Source organism: Mobula birostris, chromosome 2 (assembly GCF_030028105.1).
Source record: "Mobula birostris isolate sMobBir1 chromosome 2, sMobBir1.hap1, whole genome shotgun sequence".
Lineage (NCBI taxonomy): Eukaryota > Metazoa > Chordata > Chondrichthyes > Myliobatiformes > Myliobatidae > Mobula > Mobula birostris.
This window is the reverse complement of record NC_092371.1, coordinates 217,258,534-217,283,467: the sequence shown is the minus strand read 5'-3', so window position 1 is coordinate 217,283,467 and position 24,934 is coordinate 217,258,534. Positions and strand designations below refer to the sequence as shown.

Here is a 24,934-nt window from a genome sequence, read left to right as displayed (position 1 = left end):
AGTAGGGTGCATGTTATAGATTCAGCCTATCAGAGTTACTCAGAACTCGATCTGCTGAATGATTGGCAAACAGGGAATTAGTCATCTTGGACAACCCAGTCTGATATTAATAAATTAGAACCTTTTGTCACTTAAATACAGTATTCCATGTTATAGTACATTGTGTATGAGAAATTGTTGGATATACTCTGCAGATCATGCATTACATTTGAAAAGGGAAGCAAAGTCAATATTTCAGTGAGAGTAGGAAAGGTTAAGAATATGTCTCAAGTTGGAGAGAGCGGTGAGAGCTGTAAGAGAACAATAAACAGAGGCTCTGTGATAATAGACAATAGGTGCAGGAGTAGGCCATTCGGCCCTTTGAGCCAGCACCGCCATTCACCGTGATCGTGGCTGATCATCCACAATCAGTATCCAGTTCCTGCCTTAGCCCCATAACCTTTGATTCTGCTGATAGGCTGGGGACCAGAATAAGGATAGAATGAAGTACCAGAGGATAGGAGTGGTGGTGGTGAAAAGCCAGTTAATAACAAAAGATCTGGTTGATGAAATTGAAATGCTGAAAGGGGAGGTGTAGTTAAGATGTGACTTGTCCTATCATGTAGATGTCTGAAAGGGCTATTCTGTCTGAAACAGTTCTATTATCGCCACTGTTCCATCTCCATCATCACTGATTCTTCTCACAGCGTCAATCACAGGGATGTACGTTCGCTATTTTATCTCTTCCCCTTCTCCTATCCAGGTGAAGCAGTAATTTATTTGTGCTATTCCAATTTATTGTGTTGCATTCAGAGCTCCAATAATGTAGTCTCATCTACCATGGAGAAACTGCACACGGTTTGGTGGCTGCTTTCAAAATACCTCTCTTGCACACTTCAGAAAGATTGTAGCATGAAAAGAGATCATTCAGTCACAATTAATTTTTCCCTATGCCTTCCGGACCGTAGCTATCCCTGCATAAAAACAAATATTTCCTTCAGTTCTTTCTGGTTCCTTTTTCATTTAGCTTCATTCAATATCCTTGTTTTTTATCCTTCCACTAGTTGGGACAATTTCTCCTTTTATTATCTGGACCCTGTTCTGCTCTCAGCTTCTTCACGTTTTGCTCACCACTTAAGATTTCTATTTCATTTCTGCCAGAACCCCACTAAATCAACAAAACTTGATGTAACCTCAAGAAACACAACTTTCAGGATTCAATAATAGAAAATAGGAAACCTAGAAAATAGGTGCAGGAGTAGGCCATTCGGCCCTTCGAGCCTGCACCGCCATTTATTATGATCATGGCTGATCATCCAACTCAGAACCCCGCCCCAGCCTTCCCTCCATACCCCCTGACCCCCGTAGCCACAAGGGCCATATCTAACTCCATCTTAAATATAGCCAATGAACTGGCCTCCACTGTTTCCTGTGGCAGAGAATTCCACAGATTCACCACTCTCTGTGTGAAGAAGTTTTTCCTAATCTCAGTCCTAAAAGGCTTCCCCTCTATCCTCAAACTGTGACCTCTCGTTCTGGAATAATGAATTCATATGATCACAGTCATTCTGGTTTTGTGTCCTACATTTGCAACAATGAGTTGTTTTCTCTCTGCTGTTTTAGTAATTTCAGACTTCAGTAGTCTCCTCTTAAACATGTTTTCTCCACATAGTATGGAAGTCATGATGCTGTTATCACCTGTTTGAGGTATTTTCTGAAAATCCTTTCTGTGCTGAAAGTCTCTTGGAATTCAGTGAGGGAATTCAAAGATGTGGAAGTTCTCAATTCTAATGCTAAAGGTTCAAAAGTTCATTTTATTGTCAAAGTATGCAATTCTGATAGTCATCTTCTCAAGCTAGCTATGAAATACAGAAAAACCATGGGAGTAGTTGAAAGGAGAGATATCAAGCTCCCTCCCCCCCCCCGCAGAAAAAGAAACGAAAACTTGCTAACCCCGAACCCCTCAACCCCTACCTTGCACAAGAAATAACAGTTCGCCCACCCAGAAAGCGGCAGCTAGACCACCAAAAGCCCCAAAGCTCCCAACCCCTTCTCCCGCAAATAAAGAACAGCGACAATAGCATCAAACCCCAATAGCCTCTCACGCACACAATAATCTAACAGATCGCCCACATAGAAAAACATCAACAAAAACATTAGACCCCAAATATCCAACCCATCCCTCGCCCGCTTGGAACCCCACACCTCAAACCTTCAATCGGTAACAAGAAAGAAAACACAGAAAACTGAAGGAGACCAATATAAACTACGGTCCAATATAAACATAGAAAACCTTCAGCACCATACAGGCCCTTCAGCCCACAAGGTTGTGCTGAACATGTCCCTTCCTTAGAATTTACTAAGCTTACCAATAGCCCTCTATTTTTCTAAGCTCCATGTATCTATCCAAAAGTCTCTTAAAAGACACTATCGTATCTGCCTCCGCCACCGTTGCCGGCAGCCCATTCCACACACTCACCACTCTCTGAGTCAAAAACTTACCCCTGACATCTCCTCTGTACCTACTCCCCAGCACCTTAAACTTGTGTCCTCTTGTAGCAACCATTTCAGCCCTGGGAAAAAGCCTCACGATCAATGCCTCTCATCATCTTATATATCTCTACCAGGTCACCTCTCATCCTCCGTCGCTCCAAGGAGAAAAGGCCGACATCACATAAATCTTAGGATTTTGTAAACATCTCTCATGCAGCATCGAGGAGAGCTACTGCTCGTAAACAGTCCTTCAGTCGAGAGTAACCAGCGATCCCATGGGCTTGACGACTGCTGATCCCGAGACCTTGTTGACCCTTCTCATCAGCAACGAGGAAAGCTACCACTCAAACTCATGGAGAACAACGCTGACCTCCTCCGCATTCACCTCAGTGCTTCAATCTTCCTTGACTCTTCGAAATGGAGCGGATCGTGGCCCTGCATCCTGTCTCTGGTCTTTTCCACAAGGCTTCTCATGTTCGTGGTCCCCTCCTGGAATCCTCTCAAGGACAGCAGAGCACTGGATCATTTGATCATACGCAAAACTGTGCGTCAATGTCTCTAATATTTTCCAAAACACAAACAGGACAAAAAAAGCAGATGTAGAAAAGGTGAAATAATTAAAATGATTGGCTATCTGAAAGATGTCACCCAAGGAATTGTTGTTCGTTTGCGCTCTCTTGACCAGAGGTTCAGTTTATCCATTGCAAGCCACCTGTACCCAATCAGTCCTGGAGGAGGAGCAACACTGATTTTAATTTGCTTGACAAAGGATGGACAATTAAGTAGAATATTTTAATAGACTGGAAATAAGTTTGAATCTTTCTAAATGTAAGAAACATTTGTATTTTTCGACAGTTGATGAAACCAGGTGCTTGCCTTAACCAGCTCTCAAGATTTTTTCTGCCACTGCATTTTTGTAGACAAAGCTTTTTCTGAGCTCTCACATAATAGCATAGAAGGACCTGTAGTGAGGCAGTCTTGAGAATGAGAAGCTGATGCCAAGGTGTCCTCACAAAGTCAATGTGAGTTTTCCCTCGTATATCAGCTGCCAACATGGGCTGCTCAGCAGAAAAAAAACAAGGTCCAGGCCATTATTGTGGTTTACACAGTGAAAGTGGGAAATTAAAGTTAACAAGTAGATATTTAATGTAACATTTTATTGTGAAGAAACACACTCACATTTATTTCTCTTTATTTACAGAAAAAATTACGACGATTGCTAAGGTATATGAGTTTCCGGGATTTCAAATCCAAAATCATTAAGGGTGTTGAAGATGAAGATATTATTGAAGCAGGTATTTTAAAAAAAAAGTTATAAGTGGATTAAGTACATTCTTCATTTCAACGTTTCGAAGACTCTATGAGACCATAAGATATAGGAGTAGGCTATTAGGCCCATCAAGTGTGCTCCGCCATTCAGTCACGGGCTGATCCAGTTCTTCCAGTCATTCCTGTAGAGTTAGTGTGCATATAAAACTATAGACTAGCTTTGATAACTACTGTAGAAGTTGCAGAAACCTAACTGAGGAGCCCATGCTGTAAAGCTGGCAGATAAGCTCTGACCTATCAGCTTGTGAGTCGAAGTTTGGGACTCCTAAGCACAGGTTGAATTGTATTTATATATGTATTTAAATTTGTAAATGATATTTTAATATTTTTACTCTTTAGTTAATGGATGAATGTTTTTGAGTGTTTCTGAATGTTAAAGACACTTAAATCCCAGTGGAATCTACAATAACCAGTGAACGTTGGGTCTTGGTGTCACCAGATGTTTAAGCCTTTTTTTGGGAGTTCAAACTGGCTACATATTTAGAGATACTTTACTGAACTGAGCCTCATTAATCGGCTCAGTGGCAGTATTCCAGTGCTCAGGACCCTACTAGAAAATAAGCATGGCTGGGTCAGAAACTGGTGAGCTTAAGTGATTCACTGGTCAGTTGAAGGAACTACTCACATGATCCACCATGGAGAAAAGAGAATGAATTAAGTTTTCTGGAAGATTCCATCCAAAGGTAGACCTCAATATCATTCTTTTATTTACAAGGTGTAGGTATTTATCTAATTAATCATATATCTTTTGTTTCAGATCTGCACACAATTAGACTTATGTGCCTGATATTAACCTGGGGTAATCATAACCAGAATTAAAAGTATACATTTCAGACTTGAGCCACAGGAATTTACAAAGGAGTCATTGTCAGTTATACCACACACATGGGTTTATGGGTCTCACGTGCTCTGTTGAAGTGATTCTTCAGTGATACTATGAGTGCCTCAACTTTTCTCCTCCACCCCCACTCCTTTATTAACCCATTTGTAGATGGTTAATTCTACTTGACTGCTCTAAAGCCCCTGTTCTTGGCAGCTGAATGTAGTTTTTATTAGTGGCCGCCTCATTGCCTTTCTATTGTAGTTTTCCATTCATCCTCTTTTATGTCTATTTTGCTCTAATGTGAACAGTGAAATTGTTCTGAAGCACTGAAATCTAATGTGAAAAAAACGCCTTTGACAAGGTTCCACAGGGAAGGTTAGTTAGGAAGGTTCAATCGTTAGGTATTAATATTGAAGTAGTAAAATGGATTCAACAGTGGTTGGATGGGAGATGCCAGAGAGTAGTGGTGGATAATTGTCTGTCAGGTTGGAGGCCGGTGACTAGTGGTGTGCCTAAGGGATCTGTATTGGGTCCAATGTTGTTTGTCATATACATTAATGATCTGGATAATGGGTGGGAAATTGGATTAGTAAGTATGCAGATGATACTAAGATAGGTGGCGTTGTGGATAATGAAGTAGGTTTTCAAAGCTTGCAGAGGGATTTAGGCCCGTTAGAGGAGAGGGCTTTAAATATGGCAGATGGAGTTTAATGCTGTTAAGTGTGAGGAGCTACATTTTGGTAGGACTAATGAAAATAGGACATACATGGTAAATGGTAGGGCATTGAAGAATGCTGTAGAACAGAGGGATCTAGGAATAATGGTGCATAGTTCCCTGAAGGTGGAATCTCATGTGGATAGAGTGGTGAAGAAAGCTTTTGGTATGCTGGCCTTTATAAATCAGAGCATTGAGTATAGGAGTTGGGATGTAATGTTAAAATTGTACAAGGCATTGGTGAGGCCAAATTTGGAATATTGTGTGCAGTTTTGGTCACCGAATTATAGGAAAGATGTCAACAAAATAGAGAGAGTACAGAGGAGATTTACTAGAATGTTACCTGGGTTTCATCTCCTAAGTTACAGAGAAAGGTTGAACAAGTTAGGTCTTTATTCTTTGGAGCGTAGAAGGTTGAGGGGGGGGCTTGATAGAGGTATTTAAAATTATGAGGGGGATAGATAGAGTTGACGTGGATAGGCTTTTTCCATTGAGAGTAGGGGAGATTCAAACAAGAGGACATGAGTTGAGAGTTAAGGGGAAAAAGTTTAGGGGTAACATGAGGGGGAACTTCTTTACTCAGAGAGTGGTAGCTGTGTGGAATGAGCTTCCAGTAGAAGTGGTAGCGGCAGGTTCGATTTTTGTCATTTAAAAAAAAATTGGATAGGTACATGAACAGGAAAGGAATGGAGGGTTATGGGCTGAGTGCAGGTAGATGGGACTAGGTGAGAGTAAGCGTCTGGCACAGACTAGAAGGGCTGAGCTGGCCTGTTTCCATGCTGTAATTGTTATATGGTTATATGTATAGATCTAGAGATCCTTGTTTTGTCACCCTTGTCTTGTGATCCTTAATGAAAAGAATCACAATGTGAATCTATTTATCATGTTCTGTGTCCAGTGAATCTTTGAAAATCACTTCTGGTGCTTTGTAAATATCTTGCACCGTCTTTTTCAGTACTCTAGGATTTTAGGGAAAAAGGTCTCTCCTTGTGTATTTATTAAACAAATGAGGATGCTTATACTGAAGTCATTTGTTCTTCTCAATTTAGAGAAGTTTGGCGCATCTTAATTTGTAAAGTCATATTCATTCATCTGGCCTGAACAATTGGAAGGAGCAGTTCAAATTTGTGACTGTTTCGTTCTTATTCTTAGATTCAAGCTGTTTATATCCTTTCTTTTTTCACTCTGACCTGCTAGTTGCTCTGGTAATGAAAAATTTGTTGTCACATTTCACTGTTGTTCTGTGTCGGCTGCAAAGCGGCTCACCACCATGATCTGCCACCCTCTCTTTTTATGGAATACTTGGGGTTTATTGTGTATTTATCCTAATAAACTCTTGTTTCCTACAGGACTTGATGTGCAGACTTTAATCACATGTTGACTGAGAATGTTTGGTAAAACATTTATAATACATATCCTACAATATGGCTTCAAAAGCTTTCTATTGAGGTGTTGAGAAATCTCTATTTTATTTGCCTAAGTATTTCTTCAGTTCTGTCTCTATTTTGGTTTTATTCTCATTAAGTGAAATGATGAACTATTGCTCTTGGATAATCTTGATTCCTAATCTTTCTCTCCCTCTCTGCATTTTGCTAATATTTTGTTAATTCCCCATCCCACTGAGACACGAGATTCCTTTCTCACTGTGATTAGGAATTAGAGGCAGCAGTGATTAGGAGCGAGAAAGGAAAATCTGTGATTGAACAAACTTCAAACAGCAACCGTCAAAGTTCAAAGTAAATTTTATTATCAGAATATATATATAGGGGCAGGTGAGTGTAGTTATCCCCTTTTGTGACATATAGTAACTATAACAGGATTAATGAAAGATCAACAAGAGTGCAAAAGACAACGCACTGTATAAATGCAAATATAGATAAATAGCAATAAATAATGAGAACTTGAAATAACAAGATAAAGAGTCCTTAAAATGAGATCATTTGTTGTGGGAACATCTCAATGAATAGGCAGTTGAGTGTAGCTATCACCTTTTGTTCAGGAGCCTGATGGTTAAGGGGTAGTAACTGCTTTTGAACCTGGTGTGCGAGTCCTGAGGCCCTTGTACCATCTACCTGATCGCAGCAACAAGAGATACTTTAGGATTTGAAGAGCACTTGTTCATTCTGGCTCAATATTTAGTTGAGTAATTTACGTTTTTAGTGGTGGCCTCCATCAGACTCTTCAGTGGCTGTCTTTAAACCATGTGTTCACCATATTTTGCTGAACACAGCTGCTCAGCATCAGTTGTGTTTAGGACAGGACAGTTTTGTATTAAGGGGTTTCCATTTGGTAGTAATCTCTTTATCTTCATTTGAAAGAGGCTCAACAATTTTGGAGGTGCACGCAACAAACACCTCTTTCCTTGCTATCATTGGAAGCAGCAAGCATACTGCCTGGTGGAGTGTGGGTATGTCTTGTCTTTGAAAATTGTCCATATCAGCACAAATTTTATATGTTGATAGTTGCTTCTAAAAATATAAAAATAGTTCCCTTAATTTAAAACAGTTTGTTTCTGAAATATTGTGCATGTAGATGAATATGAGCTTTTCTCTGAATGTACTCCAACCTGTGAGTGCCCTATTCCACCACAGTACTGTATGTTGAAAGTGTTTTTAAAAAATTCTTCCTCTCTTTGGGCCTTCAATCCATCATCTTGAGTATAAAATATAATCAAAATAGAAGTTATTTTAAATTTAGGAGGAATTGGTTTTCAGTGCTGATGAAAGATACAAAAAGTACTGAATAGTTGTATTGCTTTAAATTCTTTCTCCTCCCTTTGGTAATTGAAAATTTTGCTGTGCCGTAGTCTGTCTTTACTGATCTTTGTTTTAAAAAATGAGGGGGAATGCATTAAAAATATATTCTTCATTTACAGAAGTCTGTAGCAGGTGAAAGTAAGTCTCAGGCTCATCTGTGCTGCAGATGTTCAGGAATTTACATTAGTAATTTTTCTTCCTTCCTTTTATTCGCCCACACATAGACAAATCCAGCAGCAGTATAAACAAGCGCCAGAAACTTTACCAAGAATTCCTCAGTTCTATTGACCAAACAGGGGAGCTGCTGGGCTTGCTTGAGGAGGATGATGCTGATGAAGTCAAACAGGAGCGACTGGAGGTAGGTGGAGCAAAGGGATTAACCTTGCCAGAGTTAGTCTGTTCACATTGATAAATTCTGATGTTTTGAAATGTATCAACATCTGTTTTTCTAACATTTTATTTGAGTGGAATGAGCACGTTACCAATTGAACTAGGCATGTGTTTTCCCTGGTGTCTTGATTCCACACTTCATTTAAAAAAACATGTAATAATGTTTTTTATATTTTACTGTGAGTTTGCCAGTGGATTTGCACTTAACTGAATGCTTTCTGAAGTTGAAGCTATGTTCACAGAAGAAATTGTTTCGTTGGCATCCAAGGGTCATGCTGCTGGATGACCCCTGGATGCTGGGAAAATAAATATTCAAATATGTTTCTTATATATATATATGGCTTTGAAAGTGCGATTTTCCCAGCTTAGCTACTGGTCATTATTTAAAATTTCATTGATTTGCAGTGAAAGGAGTTCTTTCAATAGCAGTACTCTTCAATCAGTTTCATGTCTGTAGATGTGTCCTGAGAGTATTGGCAACTATAGCTGCAATAATGTTAGTTTGTTCAATTAGCTGGAATCAAAAGCTCCTCTGTAATGTGCTTGGATTCTGATTTCTTTGGTGAATAAATTATGTTGATGTATTGTCCATTCCCATACTGCAGGCTGCATCAGACGATTCAGTTCTTATTGTCCACATGCACAATTATCTTATTACGTTCATGTGGAGGTTTATATCAGTATGAGAGCACAATGTCAGAACGGATGAAGAGACCTGTAGTTGTCAAATGGATTAAAATCTGCACGGTTGGATGTATTTAATTCATTCTAATTTGTTACATACCCTTAAAGATCTATCACCTACAAATGTGTCCTTCATCCCCAATGCCAATGAATATATTCTGCTCTTTGAAAGCTTCTCTTACAATATTTTCTACCATTGGTAAAGAGTTGAGCAAGAATTGACTTGGAGGGTATCTTCTCTGAATTATGAAGTCACAATAATGGCTTGGAAATTTAATTGGTGGTTGATTAACTTCTTAGAAAACTTTCCCCAGTTTATTATTGCTGAATGATTCACATTTGCACGTCTGTGAGAATCCATGTATTTAAGAGATATCAGCCAGGTTCAGAGCTGAACTGAGTGCTGGTGGCCACGGGCTGCAGCTGCAGAGTCAGTTCAGCACAAAGGTTTCAAAGGTACATTTAATGTCAGAGAAATGTATACAATATACATCCTGAAATGCTTTTTCTTCGCAACCATCCACAAAAGCAGAGGATTGCCCCAAAGAATGAACGACAGTTAAATGTTAGAACCCCAAAGTCACCCCAAGCTTCCCTCCCTCCCACGCGTGAGCGGCAGCAAGCAACAAACCCCCCTCCCCCCACCGGCAAAATAAGCATCGCACCTGCCACCGAGCACTTAAGTGTGAGCAAAGCAACAGCAAAGACACAGACTTGCAGTTACCCCAAAGACTTTGCATTTCATCCAGTATTCGCCATACCACAGGCTCTCTCTCTCCCCCTAATAAGGGAGAAAGAGGTGCCTCCATTTTCACGGAAGCAAGTAATTCCTCCCACAGTATTGAACTGAACACTGATTTGTCATCTGTTCTTGGCCTCGATGCTTTTAATCTGGCTCAGCGCGTTAATTGGCCAAACGTCTGTTCATTATTTGCTATCGGCTCAGGCCCCGCTGCTTCAACCCGAGGCCCAAGTCCATTTCAGCAATGGCCGTCGTGGCTGCACCTGCACTCTCTGGAGTCCAGTTCACCGAATATTTCAGGATACCACGAAGACATCAGGTCATACCGACAGTTCAAAAGGACAGCTCCAAGCAGGAAATTACAAGATGCAGGTTGTAGTGGATGTAGTCCTACAAAAGTGTATTTCATTACATTGTTAACAACAGGAATTCTGCAGATGCTGGAAATTCAAGCAACACACATCAAAACGCCATCCCCTTCTCGCAATTCCTCCGTCTCCGCCACATCTGCTCTCAGGATGAGGCTTTTCATTCTAGCATGAGGGAGATGTCTTCCTTTTTTAAAGAAAGGGGCTTCCCTTCCTCCACTATCAACTCTGCTCTTAAACGCATCTCCCCCATTTCACGTACATCTGCTCTCACTCCATCCTCCCGCCACCCCACTAGGAATAGGGTTCCCCTGGTCCTCACCTACCACCCCACCAGCCTCCGGGTCCAACATATTATTCTCCGTAACTTCCGCCACCTCCAACGGGATCCCACCACTAAGCACATCTTTCCCTCCCCGCCTCTCTCTGCATTCCGCAGGGATCGCTCCCTACACAACTCCCTTGTCCATTCATCCCCCCCATCCCTCCCCACTGATCTCCCTCCTGGCACTTATCCGTGTAAGCGGAACAAGTGCTACACATGCCCTTACACTTCCTCCCTTACCACCATTCAGGGCACCAAACAGTCCTTCCAGGTGAGGCAACACTTCACCTGTGAGTCGACTGGGGTGATATACTGCGTCCAGTGCTCCCGATGTGGCCTTTTATATATTGGCGAGACCCGACGCAGACTGGGAGACCGCTTTGCTGAACATCTACGCTCTGTCCGCCAGAGAAAGCAGGATCTCCCAGTGGCCACACATTTTAATTCCACATCCAATTCCCATTCTGACATGTCTATCCACAGCCTCCTCTACTGTAAAGATGAAGCCACACTCAGGTTGGAGGAACAACACCTTATATTCCGTCTGGGTAGCCTCCAACCTGATGGCATGAACATCGACTTCTCTAACTTCCGCTAAAGCCCCACCTCCCCCTCGTACCCCATCTGTTACTCATTTTTATGCACACATTCTTTCTCTCACTCTCCTTTTTCTCCCTCTGTCCCTCTGAATATACCTCTTGCCCATCCTCTGGGTCCCCCCCCCCGCCTTGTCTTTCTTCCTGGACCTCCTGTCCCATGATCCTCACGTATCCCCTTTTGCCTATCACCTGTCCAGCTCTTGGCTCTATCCCTCCCCCTCCTGTCTTCTCCTATCATTTTGGATCTCCCCCTCCCCCTTTCAAATCCCTTACTCACTCTTCCTTCAGTTAGTCCTGACGAAGGGTCTCGGCCTGAAACGTTGACTGCACCTCTTCCTACAGATGCTGCTTGGCCTGCTGCGTTCACCAGCAACTTTGATGTGTGTTGCTTCATTAAATTGTTAGTAGTTTTGTTTGCTGCTTGCAAAACGTCGCCATCTTCACCGGATCTTATTACAGTCTTAGTCCAAAAATGGACAAATATGCTGCTCACAGGTGAAAGGAGTAACTCTTTTTGATATCAAGGCAGCATTTGATCAAGTATAGCACCAAGAGCAAGGGCTACACCTGAGTCAATGGGAATTGGGGAAACCCTCTGCTGGTTGAAATCATACCCAGCATAAAGGAAGATGTTTGTGATGATTTTGAAGTCAACCATCAGGGTATGTCTGCAGGAATTCCTCAGGGTAGTGTCCTAGATGGAGCCTTCTTCAGTTGCTTCATTAGTGACCTTCCTTCAATCATAGGGTCAAAAACAAGAACACTTCTTGATGATAGCAATGTTCAACAGTGTTCATGCCTCCTCAGATGATGAAGCAGTCCACACCCACACGCAGCAGTATCTGAATGATATCCAGGCCTAGGCTGAAGATAACAGGAGCATTCAAACCACAGTGTCAGGCAATGCAAGATCCAACAGAGAAAATCTAGCTAGCATCTCTTGTTATTTAATGGCATTACCATCACTGAATCCCTCATTATCAATATCCTGGGGGTTACCATCGACCAGAAACTGAACTCGAGTAGCCATATTATCCAGGTCAAAGGCTAAGAATCCTGCAGTGAGTAACCAACTTCCTAACGCCCCTAAGTCTGGATGAGGTCAAGAACCTTAACACCAATCTATCACAGCAGCCCACTTGATAGGCACCCTGTCAGTAATCATTCTCTCACTTCACCACTGACACACAGTGGCAGCAGTCTGTACCATCTACAATATGAACTGCAGCATCTCAACAAACCTTTTAAGCACATGACATCTACCAGCAAGAGGGTCAAGGGCAGCAAAAGCATAGCAATATCAACACCTGGAAGTTGCCTTCCTAGCCACATGCTGTCCTGATGTGGAAGAATATCACCGTTGAATTCTGTTGGCTCTTAGAGGTTTGTAGACACCATCTCTGCACTGCTAAGAGCCAAAGAAATGCGAACCAATAGAATTCAAAGGTCAACGGAAGAGGTAGCCAATGAGGCAAGCAAACAGGGGACTATATAAACGTGAGCACTCCCAGAGAGAAACACCAACAACTGTGCACTGAAGATGTCATCTCAATTGGTGATGAAACATCTGCAACTTAATTGCCAAGCTTGGTGAACACCACAGCAACAAATATTACCATCCCTTCACCATCTCTGAGTCAAAGTGATGAAACTTAACAGCATTGTGATATATACCCACACCTTAGAACAGGGTTACTCAACTGGTGTTCCGCGGAACCCTAGGTTTCCACAAGATATGGTGATTTTAAAAAATAAATATCGTTTTTCAAACCTCATATGTTGTGTGATGCTAGTGTTTGCAGTGGTGGCAGTGACTGAGCAACTCCATTAGCAATCTCTTTAGAGGTCTTTCAGCCCAGTATGGCAGTGCGTAGTAGGACCATGTTTATTTGTGTGAGTTTGTTCTCAGTTTTTGACATGAGATAGGGTAGGTAGTTAATAATTGGTGAGTGCTGTATTGCACGGAGGGGAGGACAGTAGGCTGATGAGGAGCGTGAAATGCATTTTCTGAGCATTGAATGAACTCGCCTACCTGGGGCTGTCACGTCAGCCCCTCCCTCCTGAATTACCTCCCACAATATCCCCTTGTGTGCCGCTGACTGACTTAGGAGCAAACAAACTTTACTGGTGTAGAAAAAAATGGCTGGGAAATTTTCATTCTAAAGAAGTAATTTCTATGCGCCGTGGCGCAGCTGCTGGCCTACCGCTTTGCTGTTGTAAATGTTGCAAAATTCTTTGAGGATGTAACAAAACACACTGAAGTTCTTTGAGAATGTAACCTCCTTCTCGAGGACAAATAGAATGGGCAAGAACATACGGGGTAGCCTATGATGCTCACATTCCATGAATAAATAAAGTTTTATGAACAAACTGAAACCAACTTAGACTTGGTTCATTTTATCCTTGCACTTCTTGAAGGATTCATGTGCACCACATCCAATCACTTGTTAACACACTTACCTTTCCTTTGCAAGAAAATGTAATACAGCAAACTGGTAGAAGACCCTCCCATGCCAAGAAGCTGCTTGTTTTGAAACAAACTTGAGCTTGATTGCCATAATGGATGTAACAAGCAAGAGGATCCAGGAGAATTGGAGACAATGAAACACTCAGTTTGATTCTGTTCCACATACACAACAAGCACATGTTGCATAAAAATGTGCCTTTTCATCTGTCCTTTCCCATGACCATGCATATGCCTTTCCTATTTCAAATGACCCAGGAATACCAGCTGACCAGGGCACAACTGATGAGCCTGTAGAATCAAAAGGGTGACCATGTCTCTGTAGCTCACACCCTCATCCATCATCCCAATAATGGTAATTATATACAGCAGAGGGGGAGTATTTAGAGGTGTTTCTGTGCATGGCATTCACCAGACAGAAGTGGATTGCTGAAGAGAGGATTAAGTTCATGATCCCAGTTCTCAGAGGTTGAAGTCATTTACCAGTTTGGCTGTCGGCTCGAATAAGGAGCACAGTGAGATAACCTCCAGAGAAAGGCTTGATAAGGATACAGGGACAGCACTGAAGAGATTCTTCAGCCCATTCAGTTCGCGCTACCATTTACACTAATTAATCGACTTTGTTAAGTGCTTCCACATTCTCATCAGTTCTCTCAGATTGTCTCCACTCCCTTTTACATGAGGGGTAATTTACAGTCACCAGTTAACCTACATGCCCATACATTTTAACGATCTGTAATCTGTCAAACTACTAGTTTGGCTGTAAGGGGATTGCTGCGTGGAGCAGTACGGCTGCAAAGACACCTGGAACATTTGCACTACTGGAATTCTTAAGTGTGATCTTAGATGTTCCTTTAGTACTTCATGTTGGCTAGAAATAACACGTGCTTGGTTCTTGCTTTAATGATTAGAGTACAGAGCAACAGCTTACTTGCACAATGAATAATCGGTCCTGTCCTGGACCCAGCACTTAGATACAATCATAAGAAGAACACAGAAGCATCTTTACTTTCTAAAGAAGACTGGCTTGTTACCAAACACTTCGTGTGTGTGTGTGTGTGTGTGTGTGTGTGTGTGTGTGTGTGTGTGTGTGTGTGTGTGTGTAATATAAATCTCTTCCACAGATGCATTCTTGAAAGTATATTGACTGGTTGAATCATGGTTTGGTAGGATAATTTAAATACATAGAATTGTAACAAGCTGCATACATTGCCCTATACATCATGGGCACGTCCCTCCCCACCATTGGCACTGCCTCAGGAAAGCAGCATGTGTCATCAAAGATCCAGCCATGCCATCTTTTTGCAGCTGCCATCCGGCTACTACCCTCCAACCATGTGGTTCTTAAACCAATCAGAAAATAAAATCTTAATTACTGTAGTTTAGCAACACTGTGAACACTTCCCACTCAAATATTCATTTTCTAATTGTGTTCTTTCTTGTAAAAATTGTGTATAATTTATATTTCATTTATGCTTTTATTGTGAATGCTGCTTGTATGATGCTGTGTGCCTGTGATGCTGCTGCGAGTTTTTCCATCCATTCGTGCATACCTGCATATGGCAGTAAACTCGACTTTGATCCAGTGCCCGGGATTATCAACTCAGAAACATAAATTCAAATCCCACTGTGGATTTTAAATCCAGTTTAATAATGTAACTTAATAAAATAATCATTAGTAATGATGACTGGAAAACTGCTGGATTGTTATAAACCCGTCTGGTTCACCGAAGTCCTTCAGGAGAGGAAATTTATCATCTATGACCAGCCCAGCCTAAATGGATTGCTGAGCCAGCCAATGTGGTTGACTCTTAAATGTCCAATGAATGCAAACTTTTGGGCCTTAAGATAGATAGGTCCCCTGGTCTTGATGGAATGCATCCCAGAAAAGGCAGAAGTTATTGTAGAGGCTTTGGTGATAATTTACCAAAATTCTCTGGACTCTGGGCAGGTCCCGGTGGATTAGAGGATGGTGAATGTCATGCCACTGTTCAAAAAAGGATGTACGCAAAAGGTAGGTAACTATAGGCCAGTTAGTTTAACATCTGTAGTTGGGAAAATGCTTGAAGCTATCATAAAAAAAGAAATAGTGAGGCATCTGGAAAGAAATAGATCCATCAGGCAGATGCAGCATGGTTTAAGCAAGGGCAGGTCCTGTTTGACAAACCTACTGGAGTTCTTTGAGGATATAACGACTGTAATGTATAGAGGGGAAGAAATGGACGAAGGCGTTCGACATAGTGCCGCATAAAAGACTTGTCCATTAAATAAGGATGCATAGATGCTGCGGTACTGGCAGGGATAGAGGATTGACTAACTAATAGAAAGCAGAGAGTTGGGATACATGGGTGTTACTCTGGTTATCAATCAGTGGTGAACGGTGTGTCGCAGGGGTCGATGGTGGCCCACAACTGTTCATGATATACGTTAATGATCTGCAAGAGGGGGTCGAGTGTAGTCTATCTAAGTTTGCTGATGACACTAAATTGAATGGAAAAGCAAATTGTGCAGAAGATACAGGGAGTCACAGAGGTATAGATAAGTTAAGTGAATGAGCAAGGATCTGGCAGGTGGAGTACAATGGTGGTAAATGTGAAGGAGAAATGAAAGAGCAGATTATTATTTAAGTGGTAAAAAATTGCAGCATGCTGCTGTGCAGAGGGACTTGGGAATGCTAGTGTATGAATCATAAAAGATTGGTTTGCAGGTGCAGCAGCCTATCGAGAAGGCAAATGGAATGTTGGCCTTCATTGCTAGAGGGACTGAATTGAAGAGAAGGGAGGTGGTGCAACTATACAGGGTACTGGTGAGGCCACACCTGGAGTGCTGTGTGCGGTTCTGGTCTCCTTACTTGAGGAAGTATATATTAGCTTTGGAAGGGGTGCAGAGGAGGTTCACCAGGTTGATTCTAGAGATGAGGGAGTTAGACTATGTGGAGAGATTGTGTTGCCTGGGACTGTATTCGCTGGAATTCAGAAGGATGAGAAGAGATCTTATAGAAACATATAAAATTATGAAAGGGATAGTTAAGATAGAGGCAGAAAAGTTGTTTCCACTGTTAGGTGAGATTAGAACTGTGGGACATAGCCTCAAGATTTGGGGAGTAGATTTAGGGTGAGATGAGGAGGAACTGCTTTTCCCAGAGAGTGGTGAATCTGTGGAATTCTGTGCTCAATGAAGCAGTAAGTATATTTAAGACAAGGTTGGATAGATTTTTGCACAGTAGGGGAATTAAGGGTTATGGGGAAAAGGCAAGTAGGTGGAGATAAGTTCATGGCCAGATCAGCCATGATCTTATTGAACGGTGGAGCGGGCTTGACGGGCCAGATGGCCTACTCCTGCTCCTATTTCTTACGTTCTTATTGGCCTGGTAAGCAAAGTGTACCATGATGCAACATTGGAAGAAAACTAGGCATTGAATACAGGTAAGATAAAAAGATATTCAAGAAACCTTGCAGCATCCTGTTTCTAAATATCTCTGGGCTGGAGAACTGCCCTCCACATTGTCACACAATTGCCCGATATAGCTGTACTCACAGAATCGTACCTGGGTTCATCCTATCCTATTAGCAGGACAGAAGCTACAGAAGAAACGCTGTAGTAATGTATGATACTACAAGATTTAAAGGACAGGAAACATCCCATTGATTACCACTGATTGCCATGAATAAGCCTCATCTACGTTCAAGTTCAAGTTCAATTTATTGCCACTCAACTGTGCAAATGTATATCGCCAAACAAAACAACATTCCTCTGGACCAGGATGTACAACCCAGTACATATGACTCACACATATAACACATAAAGTAATATTACTGCAAATAAATTAACAAATAATAAGGTGCATTTACTACACAAGTTAAAAAGTAAATAGTATAACGCTACTGGCGCTTCGTACATGATAAGACCTGGGTGGTGGCAAGGAGTTCAGTAGTCTTACAGCCTTGTTGGGGAGAAAAAAAGCTGTTTCCCATCCTAACAGTTCTTATCTTAATGCTATGGTACTGCCTGCCTGATAGTAGTGGGTCAAAGAGAATTTGGTTGAATGGGAGGGATCATTGATAATGCTAAAGGCCCTGCATATGCAGCGCTCCTGATAAGTATCCTGATAAGATGGGTGGAAGAGAGGTCCTCATGATCCTCTCAGAAGTCCTTGCAATCCTTTGTAGGGACTTGTGGTCAAATGCCTTGCAATGCAACTCTCAATGATGCTCCTATGAAAATTGGTTAAAATGGTGGGGTGGGGGGGGTGGTGAGGTGCTCACTTGCCTCAATATCCTCAGGAAATGGAGAAGTTGCTGTGCTTTTTTGACCAAAGAGGTGGTGTTGAGGGACCAGGTGAGATCGTCCCTTATGTGCACTCCCAAAAACTTGGTGCTCCTAATTCTCTCTGTGGAGAAGCATTGTATGTGCAGTGCGGATAGTAAGCCTGTACCTTCCTAAAGTCTACAATCATCTCTTTGGTCTTGTCCACGTTGAGACTCAAGTTGATGTGCTCGCACCGTTCTGCCAACCACTCTACTACTCTCTGTATGCCATCTTGTGTTGTTGTTGATTAGCCAGCCATTGTGTCATCAGCGAACTTGATGATTTGTTTGAACTGGATCTAGCAGTGCAGTCATACTTCTGCAGCGTGACCCGCAGTGGGCTGAGCACGCAATTCTGGGGAGCGTGGGTGCTCAGTGTGATGGAGTTACAGATGTTGCTGCTAACATAGCCTAACTGTGGCGTTTTTGTCAATAAGTCCAAGATCCAGTTACAGAGAAAGGTGCTGAGACCCAATGAGGACAGTTTACCTACCAGCTTCTGAAGAGTAGTTGTATTAAATGCCGAGCTGAAGACAATAACCAGTGCCCTGGCACATAAGGCACCATTTTCCAGGTGGGACAGAACAAAGTGGGGTGCAGAAGGTATGGCAACATCAGTGGGTGAATTTGAGTGATACAAGAACTGGAAAAGGTCTAATGTAGTACGAAAATGGGATTTAATGTATTCCATAATCAGCCACTCAAAGCACTTCATTATTATTGAGCTCTCTGCCACTGGATGACAGTCATTGAGGCAAATTACTGTCACCCTCTTGGGCACCGGGATGATAGTGACTGCTTTAAAGCCTGAGGAGACAGTGAACTGATCCAGACGGTTGTTGAAGATGTCTCTTAGAACCTCTGTTAACTAGGCTTTACAGTCCCTCGTCACCCAACCAGGTACGTTATCAGGCCTCGCAGCTGGACATGGGTTGACACTGGCTAGGGTTTTTCTCACATTAGCTGTGGCCTGACAGAGTGCCTTCTCCCCGGGGTGGGGAGGGGGATGGTCTGTCACCGACACATTGTTCCATGCATCAAACCAAGTGTAACATACATTCAGCCTTTCAGGAAGAGGAGCGTCACTGCCGTTGATGTGCAGCGTAGACTTGTCATCTGTTATAGTTTGAATGCTCTGCCACATGCCACTCATGTCTCTGGTGTCACAGAAATGGCTGTATATTCCCATTTTGCCTTCCTGATGGCACAGGAAAACACAACTCTTGCTGACTTGAGATCAGTGTTATCCCCTGATCTGAAGTCAGCATCGGGATTTCTCAGCTCCGTGTGGACCTCTGCTGTCTCACCTGCCCTCACATAGATGTGTTTAATAACAGTGACATCCTCAGTGTACTTCTCTATGCAGCCAATCACAGATCTCGCATGTCCAGCCATGTTAATGTGGTGGTCATAGGTAGCCTCCTCCCTAAACGGGTTACAGTCCCGCGAAGCTGAGGTTGCTCTTTCTGGCCAGGTCTTTATCTTCCTTTGAACTGGTGTGACTCATTTAATCAATGGTTGATATACACGAGTTAACATAACAGAGAAGTGGTCAGAGAATCTGAGGTGAGAGCGGGGAGCAGTTTCAACAGTGTTTTGGAAGAAATGCTGATCGTTGCAAGAGAATAGAAATCTCTCTGGGTGGGAACTCGTGCAAGGGGATAAGTCAACTTCATCATGTCCTCCTCATCCAATTTGTGGCAGATGCATTTGTCCATGACTGGATTGGTAGCAATGTCCTTCAAGGATATACTCCATCATGTAATGTGACACTACCGTCATGCCAAGTTGAATAGATTCAAAACAAATCTGACAGTTCAAAACAAAACATCTATGGGGCACAGTGGACGCCAGCAGTGGGAACATACATCCCCATAATCTGTAACCTCATGGCCCGGTATATCTTTCATTCTTTTGTTATTACCAAATTATTAGATATCAATTCTAGTTTAATGAGAAGTGCAGAAGGATATCTTACGTATTGGTGCTCCATCTGTCTGTAAAGCCAAATCCTGTACGTACTGTATGCCTAACTGAGTCTCTGCACACCTACATATACAAACCCCATTTCCAGAAAAGTTGGGGTATTTTCCAAAATGCTATAAAAACAAAAATCTGTGATATGTTAATTCACGTGAACCTTTATTTAACTAACAAAAGTACAAAGAAAAGGTTTTCAATAGTTTTACTGACCAACTTAATTGTATTTTGTAAATATACACAAATTTAGAATTTGATGGCTGCAACACACTCAACAAAAGTTGGGACAGGGTTAAAATAAGGTTGAAAAGTGCACAGAATATTCCAGTAACACTGGTTTGGAAGACTCCACATTAAGCAGGCTAGTTGGTGAGGTATCATGACTGGGTATAAAAGTAGTGTCCATCAAAGGCTCAGTCTTTGCAAGCAAGGATGGGTCGTTGCTCACCCCTTTGTGTCAAAATTTGTGAGAGAATTGTTAGTCAGCTCAAAAGGAACATTTCTCAACGCAAGATTGCAGAGAATTTAAGTCTTTCAACATCTACAGTACATAATATTATGAAAAGATTCAGAGACATCTCAGTGCGTAAAGGGCAAGGTCAGAAACCACTGTTAAATGTGCGTGATCTTTGAGCCCTCAGGCAGCACTGCCTAAGAAACCGTCATGCTACTGTGACAATTATAGCCACCTGGGCTCGGGAGTACTTCGGAAAACCATTGTCACTCAACACAGTCCGTCGCTGCATCGAGAAATGCAACTTGAAACTGTATTATGCAAGGAGGAAGCCATACATCAACTCTATGCAGAAACGCTGCAAGTTCTCTGGGCCCGAGCTCATCTCAGATGGACCAAAAGACTGTGGAACCGTGTGCTGTGGTCAGATGAGTCCACATTACAGCTAGTTTTTGGAAAAAACTGGCGTTGAGTTCTCCGTGCCAAAGATGAAAACGACCATCCAGATTGTTATCAGCGAAAGGTGCAAAAGCCAGCATCTGTGATGGTATGGGGGTGCATCAGTGCCCACGGCATGGGTGAGTTGCATGTATGTGAAGGTACCATTGACTCTGAGGCGTGTATTAGGATTTTAGAGAGACATACGTTGCCATCAAGGCAACGTCTTTTCCCGGGACATCCATGCTTATTTCAGCAGGATAATGACAGACCACATTCTGCACGGGCAACAACAGTGTGGCTTTGTAGACACAGACTGCGTGTGCTTGACTGGCCTGCTGCCAGTCCAGACCTATCTCCTATTGAAAATGTGTGGCGCATCATGAAGAGGAGAATCAGACAACGGAGACCACAGACTGTTGAGCAGCTGAAGTCGTATATCAAGCAAGAATGGACAAAATTTCCAATTGCAAATCTACTACAATTAGTATCCTCAGTTCCAAAACGATTAAAAAGTGTTATTAAAAGGAAAGGTGATGTAACACAATGGTAAACATGCCTCTGTCCCAACTTTTGTTGAGTGTGTTGCAGCCATCAAATTCTAAATTTGTGTATGTTTACAAAATACAATTAAGTTGGTCAGTAAAACGATTAAAAATCTTTTCTTTGTACTTTTGTAAGTTAAATAAAGGTTCATGTGAATTAACATATCACAGATTTTTGTTTTTATTGCATTTTGGAAAATATCCCAACTTTTCTGGAAATGTGGTTTGTCTTATATACCTATATTCACTACTCTAGGCACTTGTTACACCAGGAGGTGGAGTGTGGACCATCTACAGAACACACAGCATTCCAGTAACACTCCCAGTTAGCAGTTTCAACCACCAAGAACAGGTGGGAAAACTTCCTTCTGAAGGTTCCTTTCCAAATTGCCACCATCCTCACTTGGAATTCATCTCTAACAGGATCCCACAACCAAGCACATCTTACCCTCCCCCCCCCACCCTACCATGTAGGGTAGGGATCGCACCCTACACGCCTCCCTTGACCAATTTGTCACTCCCCACTGAGTGCCACACCTGCCCCTACACCTCCTCCCTCAGTACCATTCACGGTCCCAAATAGTCCTTCCAGGTGAGGCGACACTTCACCTGTGAGTCTGTTGGGGTCGTACACTGTCTCCGGTGTTCCTGGTGTGTGGCCTCCTGTTAGACCCGATGTAGATCGGGAGACCACTTCACTGAGCAACTATGCTCCATCCGCCAGAAAAAGTGGGATCTCCTGGCGGCCACCCATTTCAATTCTATTCCCCATTCACATTCGGACATGTCAGTCCATGGCTTCCACTACTGTTGCGATAGGCCACGCTCAGGTTGTAGGAGCGACTCGTTATATTCCGTCTGGGTAGTCTCCAACCTTATGGCATGAACATTGATTTCTCGAACTTCAGGAACTCCCTTCGCCATTACCATTCTGGTTTCCTCTTCTCACCTTATCTCTTACCTGCCCATCACCTCCCTCTGGTGCTCCTCCCCCTTCTCTTTTATCCACGGCCTTCTGTCCTCCCCTATCAGATTCCCCCTTCTCCCGCCCTTTATCTCTTTTCACCTATCAGCTTCCCAGCTCTTTACTTCACTGCAGCCCCAATACAGGTTTCACCTATCACCTACCACCTAGTATTTCTTCTTCTTCCCCCCCACCTTCTTGTTCTAACTTCTCATCTTTTTTCTCGTCCTGAGGAAGGGTCTCGGCCTGAGACGTCGACTGTTTACTCTTTTCCGTAGATGCTGTCTGACCTGCTGAGTTCCTCCAGCATTTTGTGTGTGTTGCTTGGATTTCCAGCATCTGCAGTTTTGTATTGGTGTTCTTTTACTGTTGCTGGCCTAAATCCTGAATCTTCCTATCTAACAGCATTGTAGTGGTATCTGCATCAGGGGACTATGATGGACAGCAATGCCCAGAACTTGGAAAACGAATAAATAAAATAAAGATGATACCTACATCTGTAACAGGAGTGGCAATGCTGAGATTTTATCACTATGGGAAATGTGTTTTTCCATCACTGATGTAATGGAAAATTCACATTGAGGAAATATGTATTATTCAGTAAACTTAAAAGGTGAAACTGATATCATTCACTGGAATGACACTTAATCCTTGGGAGAAATTCAACTCTGCTCGCACTGTATATAGAGTTGTACAAAAATTCAGTCTTTTACAGAAGTAAATTTTAAACCTATTTAATAACCATTTTATGAAGTAATATTACAAATAAGCAGGTATTTAAGATAAAACAAAAACGACATTATTACTTCAATGCTTATCGTTTTTGCATATTCATATGGTGCGGATTCAGTTCATTCACAGAATAAGAATGTGACTAACAAGATCAGGAATGGTCTAGAAGGAGGGAATCTTGTTTGAATATTGTAAAATAGATTATTTCAGTAATTAAATTTGGTGACATCCCAGAAAACTGGAGAATAACTAAAGTTATTCCATTGTTCAGGAAGGGTAACAGAGAAAAAAAAATCAGGAAATTGTAACCTAGTTACTCTGTGATCTGTGGCAGATTATTGGCGAAGATTCTTAGGGATAGGATGTACTGTACTTTCTTCTGGAAAAACATGAACATTAGGGCAAGTTGGCACAACTTTGTACAGGGGTGATTCCGTCTCACAGGTTTTTTAAGATAGTTAAAAACGAGTAATGATGGTAGTGCAGTAGATGCTGTCAGTGCAGAATTTAGTAAAGCATTTGACAAGGTCCTTCATACTAGGTTGGTCCAGAAGATTAAGGCACATGGGATTTCCAGTGCAATGATAAGTTGGATACAAAATTGACCTGGTCATAGAAGACATAAGGTAAGGGTGGAGGGGTATTTCTCTGAGTGGAGATCTCTCATAAGTGGTATTCTGCAAAGATCAATGCCTACACCTCATATATATAATACATATACATATAGTATATAGGTGGTCTGATATTAAGTTTGCAGAGACACCAATATTGATGTATAGGGAGGAAAGTTGTCAAAGGGTACAGTAGACTGTAGATCAATAAGAAATTAGAGGAGAAATGAGATGGTTCAGGGTATTGAGTATAAAAGTTTGCAAGTTATGTTGCAGCTATATAAAACTTTGAAGGGTCATGCCCTGAAATCTCAACTATTTATTCATTTCCATGGATGCTGCTCGACCTGCTGAGCTCCTCTAACATTTCAAGGTTCATTTATTATCATGGTATGCAACTCTGAGATCCTTCTTCTCTCAGTAGCCATGAAACTGTGACAGAAAAGAAAGGCAGCATGATCATCAACCCCTGAGTCCCATTTTATGTGTGTTGCTCTGGATTTCCAGCATCTGCAGAATTTCTGTGTGTATAAAACTTTAGCTATGATTATTGGGCACTTGGACTATTATGTATGGTTCTGGTTGCCACATTTTAGGAAGGATGTGGAGGCTTTCAAAAGAGCAGAGATTCAACCAGAATGTTGACTGGTTTGGAGTTTATTAGCTAAGAGGAGAGGTTAGTCAAACTCCATTTGTTTTTACTGTAGTGACAGGAGCTGAGGGGTGTGCTGATAGAGGTAGATAAAATTACTAGAGGTATGGATAGAGTAGATAGAGTCTTCTTCCTTAGGTGGAAATGTCAACTAGTAGAGAGCATAGGTTTAAAGTAAGAAGAAGAAAATTTGTCGATGTGGGCGACAATTTTTTTTTGCACAGAGTGCTAGGTGCTTGGAACACACTGCCAGAGGAGGTGGTGGTAGCAGATACAATAGCAACATCTGAGTCTTTTAGACAGTCACGTGAACATGCAGGGAATCAAGAGATACAGACCAAATGAACGCAGATGGGATTAGTTAGACCGGTATCATGGTCCGCACAGAAGTGTTGGGCCAAAGGGTATATTCCTGTACTTGACTGTTCTATATTTAGGCCACAGCAATAATTTTGTAGCTTCAAAATAATAGTGCAATTTATCTTCTATCCCAGAGAGCTGAGCGCCAAACTCGGACGATGGATTCATCTCAGTATGCAGAGTACTGTGAGAGCCGCCAGCTCAGTTTTGGTGAGTACAATCTG

General features: G+C 42.1%; 1 protein-coding gene across 6 annotated transcripts in view; it reads left to right on the top strand.

Moving 5' to 3' along the window:
- supt3h (SPT3 homolog, SAGA and STAGA complex component) overlaps positions 1-24,934 on the top strand; it is a 426,895-nt gene that overhangs the window by 303,460 nt on the left and 98,501 nt on the right. For all 6 annotated transcript variants that reach the window (XM_072251458.1, XM_072251463.1, XM_072251459.1 and 3 more), the window contains 3 exons: positions 3,674-3,767; positions 8,320-8,453; positions 24,845-24,920. In XM_072251458.1, coding sequence (XP_072107559.1) covers positions 3,674-3,767; positions 8,320-8,453; positions 24,845-24,920 — 304 coding nt within the window. The remainder of the gene's footprint in view (positions 1-3,673; positions 3,768-8,319; positions 8,454-24,844; positions 24,921-24,934) is intronic.